Source organism: Rhincodon typus, chromosome 3, assembly GCF_021869965.1.
Source record: "Rhincodon typus isolate 14 chromosome 3, sRhiTyp1.1, whole genome shotgun sequence".
Taxonomy (NCBI): domain Eukaryota; kingdom Metazoa; phylum Chordata; class Chondrichthyes; order Orectolobiformes; family Rhincodontidae; genus Rhincodon; species Rhincodon typus.
In genome coordinates, this window is record NC_063334.1 from 46446391 (window position 1) to 46452686 (window position 6296).

Sequence of the window (6296 nt, forward strand, 5' to 3'; positions counted from 1 at the left end):
GCTACGATTTTATTGAATGGTGGAGCAGGCTCAAAAGGGGCTGAGGGCGTATTCCTGCTTCAAAGTCCTTTGTTCCTATGTCCATTCCTTACTTTGGCTAGTAAGAAAGATGATTTTTGTTATGATTTCTACAATCAGAAATGAGTACTGGATTTCTTCTTTTAAAAAAAAAATGCACTTTGATTTTGGAGCTGTTAAATACCACGAAAGGCAGGATTTGAACAGGCAGCCAGAACAATCCTGCATCTCTGGATTAACGGCCCAGTGATAATACCACTAGGCTATCACCTCCATATTATAAATATATAGTACTAATTTAATATTCCAGTGGGAAAGACATCAGGGTTCAACTGTTAAGATTGGGCAGCTCTGTGGCCAGTAAGACAGCTGCAGGAATGATATTTGGTAACAAAAGAAAGGGAAGTCTTGGTGGAAATGGACACACATGAGATTTACTTTGTCAATGAGTTATAGCATTTGCATAGCAGATTGATGAACTGAATTTATTCTGTAATCTTTATAGCAATTGAAACATGAAAACAGTAATGTTTTTGAGATTGGCATACTGTAGCATGCAACATGTTCTTTATTTAAGAGACTGCACTAATTGTTCCAGTGGTCAAGCAACAGTTAACCTGGTGGCCAAAGCATCTGACGTCCACCACATACATGAAGGTGAATGTGGTAGACAGACTGTCCACCTTCCTTGCCTTCATTAAGGATGAGTCTGTAGCCATTTGTTAAGCCCAACTTCACAGCACACTTTTTAGCAACGATCACCAGGTGTCCCAAAAGCTAAAAGATATTTGGAAAAACAGCATAATTGAATCAGTATAATTCACCATAGAATTAACAAAACATTTATTAAATTAAACAAAATTATTATAGAATTAACAACATCTAATATATATATATAAAGTAGGACTTAATAACAAATTAATCCTGACATGGCCTGATATTAAGCCACAGATGCTATGTTTAATTCCCCCATCCTGATGCTCTTAACATATTACAATGTTACAACTGATTTCAGTGACCAAGGGGAAATGAGAAGAAATGGTTTTTCAACCTGTAAGTGACCTAAAAACTCTTTCAACAAAAGAGCAATGTCTCACACACAGGAACATTGAGCACTTGCAAAGTACAGATTTGTATACTTTCAGGAGACAATTTCATTCTTGTAATCAGAATCCCTACAGTCTGAAATCTTCTGCATGATTTCCCTCCAAAGTTAGATAAACAGTGATGGGTCGAAGAGGGACACCAGTGACCAAGGCAGAGTGGAGCCTCGGTTTGACCGTGTCCTGTTCTTGTATTCCTGTCTACCACAGAGGAGGGAATACAACGGAGTTTTACAAAGGGGAGACCCCTGGGCTTCAGGGGCTAGGTTAAGAGGACAGATCATCTAAACGAGGCCTATTTTCTCCAGAATTTAGAAGGTTAAGTGGGTGGTGTTGTTTTTCAGGCTGGAGGCCACTGGGTCTACTTTTGTCAGTCATTTATATAAACGATTTGAAGGAGAGCATAGGAGGCATGGCTGGCAAGTTTGCAGATGACATCAAAATTGGCAGTATGGTGGACAGTGAAGAACGTTCTCGAAGATTGACCTAATTGATCAAGATCTGTTTGTAATGGGCTGAGGAGTGGCAGATTGAGTTTAATTTGGACAAATGCAAGGTATTGCATTTTGGTAAAATAAACAAGGGCAGAACTCACAGTCAATTGTAGGGCCCTGGGTAGTGTTTAGAACAGACAGACCTAAGGGTTTAGGTACAAAATTCTCTGAACTTTGCATCACAGGTAGACAAGGTGGTTAATAAGCATTTAGCACACTTGTCTTCATTGGTCCGACTTTTGAGTGCAAGTACTGCGATGCCATGTTGCCAGGAATGAAGGGTTGGAGTTATTAAAAAAATAGGCTGGATAGGCTGGGACATTTTCACTGGAGCATAGAGAATGAGGGGTGATCTTACAGGTTTATAAAAATCACCAGGGACAGAGATAAGGTGAATAGCAAGGTTCTTATCTCTATGGTGGCAAAGTTCAAACTCAGGGGCAGATTTTTAAGACGAGGGGAGAAAATTTTAAAAAGGACATGGGGGCAACTGTTTATTTTTAAAAAACAGTGGTTCACATGTGAAATGAACTGCCAGAGGAAGTGGTGAATGCAGGTACAGTCTTACAATATTTAAAAGCTATTTGGATATGTACATGAATAGGAAAGATTGAGGGACTAATTTAGTTTGGGAACGAGGTCAATGTGGACTAGTTGGACCGTAGGGTCTGTTTCCATGTTGTACAACTCAAACTCCACTGAGTCAGCTTTATAACTCTGCAAATGACTGGACTTTGAGCAGATAAAGTCTCATATTAAATCTTTCCATAGCAGTTTAGATTTGTCCATGAAAAAACAAAACCTCCTTTACTTGGTATATTTTCCACGGAGTTTAAAATATTGAGGGATGTGTTACGAGACATTTAAAATGATAAAGACAAACATATCCACCAAAAGGATTTTTTTTGGTAGCAACATTATACGGCTCAAGTTCCTTTTACAGCCAATTATCTAAACCCCTCTACTCCCAGACTATAAAATATGAACAACTTATGAATTTAATCAAGAAGATGGAGACTGACTGTGCAGATGCCTGCACTTTTCATGTCCATCTTTTCCTTTCTGCCCCAATTCTTAATTCCAACTTTTATTTATGTAGCACATTGAAGTTACTTCACGGCATTTCAGAAATATAATTAGAAAAGCTTGTTTAATTCTAAACTACCATTGATCTACCACTCCACTTCCAACTTCTGCCATATTCAAACTTAACTCAAAACGTTACTTCACAATCCCTTGCTCCCCTAGCTTTTCTGTCTGATCCCATTTTAGTTAACATGGGCTATGAAGAGGGAGCAATTCACAATTGCTTTTCATAATTATCATTATAACCCCATTCCTTAAAAGAAATCCCACACTTGACCTTGAAATCCTCAAAAACTATTACCTCACCTGCAACCTCCTTTCTCGCTTTAGGTCCTGAGCAGCATGTTGTTGCTGACCAATTCATTGCAATGGCCCTGTTCAAATTTCAGCAGATCAAACATCAATCATAGCATTTTGTTCCTGCCTTATCCTTATTTCTTAGGATCCAATGCATCTTTTTAGGACTTTCCTTGGAGTTTTACATCCACTTAGATGATTTTAACAAATAATCTCTGCTGCAAAAATACATCCATCACCTTTTCCATAAATCTTTCCTTGGGTTACTCCTCTTACTAAAATCAGCATGCAGCCCCTCATTGTTGTTACCAGCAGACAATTCTAACTCAGCTATCTCAACCTCTCTGCACCGTCAGGCCAGTCCAAAATCAAGTCTTACAATATTTCTCACCTCCCCTTCCCCTAGCTAAACCCCTACTCCCTTTCACTAATTCCAAACCTTCTTCAGACATTCTCTTAAGTTCTTTGCAAACTTAGCATCCTGATCAACTCCAAGTTGTGCTTCAAGCCTCATTCTCTGCATCTACTTTTACTTCCTCAAAATTGCCCAGCTCCAACTGACAACTTTAAAACTTCATACACAACAATTTCAATATCTCCCCTCACTGCTGATCTTTTGTCTTTTAACCTCAAAAAAAAAAAAAACCAACTTGCCCAGAATACTGTTCAGTACATCCCATCTACACATCCAGTTGACCTACACTGGCTTGCAGTACTCCACTGCATCAGGTTTAAAATTTTGTTCCAATTTTTCCTTCTAAAAAGTGATCCATGATCTCACTCACCGTACCTCCACATTAAGTTTCTGTCCTTTTACTCTCCTCACCTATCCATTTTGACTTGAAACTTTTCATCTTCCTTCCTGAGGTCCCACTATTACCAGCAAGCTTCAGCTGCCTGATCCAGTCTTGGAGGTCATCTGCGTAAGCTGCTTAACTTCTCCATTGCTTTCCTTTTGTTGTCATCATTCAAAGTCAATTCATTCGCCAAATATTTCTAATCTTTACTACTTTCCATACAGTCCGTTAAGCATCTTGAAATGTTTTATGGTAAGATATCACTAAAATGCTGTCAAAGCTTGAATTACTTTAAGAACAGTGTAAAAACTTCACACACCTCTGCATCGGAGTCTTCTGCTTTAGACAATTGGGCAATAGGCTTCTTTGGGACCACTAAAAAGTGAGTTGGAGCTTGTGGTTGAATATCATTAAAAGCGATACACTGTGAAAAGAAAATCCATTTCATTCTGATGAAATACAGTTATCGAGCATACAGCATGGAAACAGACCCTTCAGTCCAACTTCTCCATGCCAACCAGATATACTAAATTAATCTAGTCCCATATGCCAGCATTTGGCCCATGTCCTTCTGAACCTTTCTTATTCATGCATCCATCTTGATGCCTGGATAAAGGGACATCAAATCAGTCATCCGGAGAGATCCATCCAGAAAGAGGTACCAAGAGATTTGGCCAGAAAAGGAGATAGGGATGGTGGCTTGAGAGTTTGGTATCCTCCTGTTATGATTAGAACCAGTGGATTTTATTGACTATTGTTGTTAACCTGGGTCAATCAGGGAGCCCTGGCTGACTGATATGAACAAGGGATTTAGAATCCCCTCACTTGAGGGACTGACTCCAAGCTGGGTGGTCACAGCCAGTGTACTGTTCGCTTGTAAATAACGGGTGACTTGGTGACAGGATACCAGCCTCTGCACTGTTATTTCACTTCCCTTTTGGTTTTTCACAAAGGGAAGCTTACTCTTCCTCAGCTTCAAATAACACCTTCAGCATTCTAACCAACACTTCTGGTCTGAAACTTTCAAACTCAGATCCTTACACTAAAGTAACCTACTTCCTAACTGTTCTAGAGATAGTATGAACTGCAGATGCTGGAGAATCTAAGATAACAAGGTGTAGAGCTGGATGAACACAGCAGGCCAAGCAGCATCAGAGGAGCAGGAAAGCTGGCGTTTCGGGCCTAGAACCCGAAACGTCAGCTTTCCTGCTCGGCCTGCTGTGTTCATCCAGCTCTACACCTTGTTATCATAGTTACATAGTTAGTCCAGTTCAGTTTCTGGTTAATGGTAATCCCCATGACGTTGATAGTGGGGGGATTCAGGAATGGTAACTCAACTGAATGTTAAAGGGCAGTGTCTCCTGTTGGAGTTACTAATTGCCTGGCAACTTCTTTAAGCGCAAATGTTACTTGTCATTTGTTAGCCCAAAGTGGACTGCTTCAGAGTCTGAAGCGTCGGGTAATAAACCACCCAATCGCTGACATCAGAACACCACCGAGGTCAGCTTTGGTGCAGCAATGACTGTTGACGGCTTGGTTACACGTGAAAACCTCGGCTCAGTCTCCGCGCTCAAGTTAAGACGGTTCATCAGTATCTATAAAGGCACAAAGTGAAATAGACAGCACTAAAATTACTGGGAAGGTTCAGCATACCACACCCTCCTCCACTTGCCGCGCAGCTTCGATCATTTCGGATCGGTGGGGATCTGGACGGCTGAATCAGCACAGGCAAACAAGGCACCAGGCCTCGATACAAGCTCGCTCACAGCTTTAAGTGATATAACAGCAAACAGCTGACACAAGATCGCTCAACGCGGCCTGGCTCTACCTTATCGTCTTCGTACAGGAGTTCACACGGGATTTCTTTGCGAATGATTTTACCAAAGATGGTGTCACCCGCGGCTTGAACACTTTGTGCCATAGTTCAATCTGCACTCTCACAGAAGGCACCCGAGGAAGACACCAGATTCACACTACTCCCAATGCTTCGCCAGATCCCGCCCCGCCAAGCCACACTGCCAATCACCAGATCCCGCCCCCTCAAGTCACACCGCCAATCACCAGATCCCGCCCCCTCAAGTCACGCCGCTAATCACCAGGTACCGCCCCCGCAAGTCACGCTGCCAATCACCAGATCCGCTCGGATGCCGAGGGGAAAAAAAATCACCTGCTTCCTGCTCCTCTGATGCTGCTTGGCCTGCTATGTTAATCCAGCTCTACACCTTGTTATCTCGAATCACCTAACCGCCCGTTCTCCTATTGGAGGCAGGGGGCGACACGGCGCTGATTCATACCCAGCGTGGTCACGTGACGCGGCCATTAGGCGATAGCGAATCCTTTGTGGTTGGGAAGCTGTAAAATGAAGAATTAATTTTATACTTCGTAACCAACTTATTTTCTTTCCGAAATAAAAACCAAAATAACTGCGGATGCTGTAAATAAGAAACAACAACAGAAATTGCTGGAAAAGTTCAGCAGGTCTGGCAGCATCTCGTGGAATC

The 6296-nt window shown here is 41.6% G+C and overlaps 1 protein-coding gene across 2 annotated transcripts; it reads right to left on the reverse strand.

Moving 5' to 3' along the window:
* Window positions 1-489: 489 nt before the first annotated feature.
* hint1 (histidine triad nucleotide binding protein 1) lies at window positions 490-5842 on the reverse strand. 2 transcript variants are annotated; one of them, XM_048592241.1, is made up of 3 exons: window positions 5624-5842; window positions 4115-4219; window positions 490-795 (listed from the first exon to the last, which is right to left on the reverse strand). In XM_048592241.1, the coding sequence occupies exons 1-3, from the start codon at window positions 5714-5716 to the stop codon at window positions 631-633; spliced, it is 363 nt and encodes a 120-aa protein (XP_048448198.1). In that variant the 5' UTR covers window positions 5717-5842; the 3' UTR covers window positions 490-630. The 2 variants fall into 2 exon arrangements, with proteins under 2 accessions (XP_048448198.1, XP_048448206.1); XM_048592249.1 differs by having other exon boundaries at window positions 5449-5762.
* Between the last annotated feature and the right edge of the window lie 454 nt (window positions 5843-6296).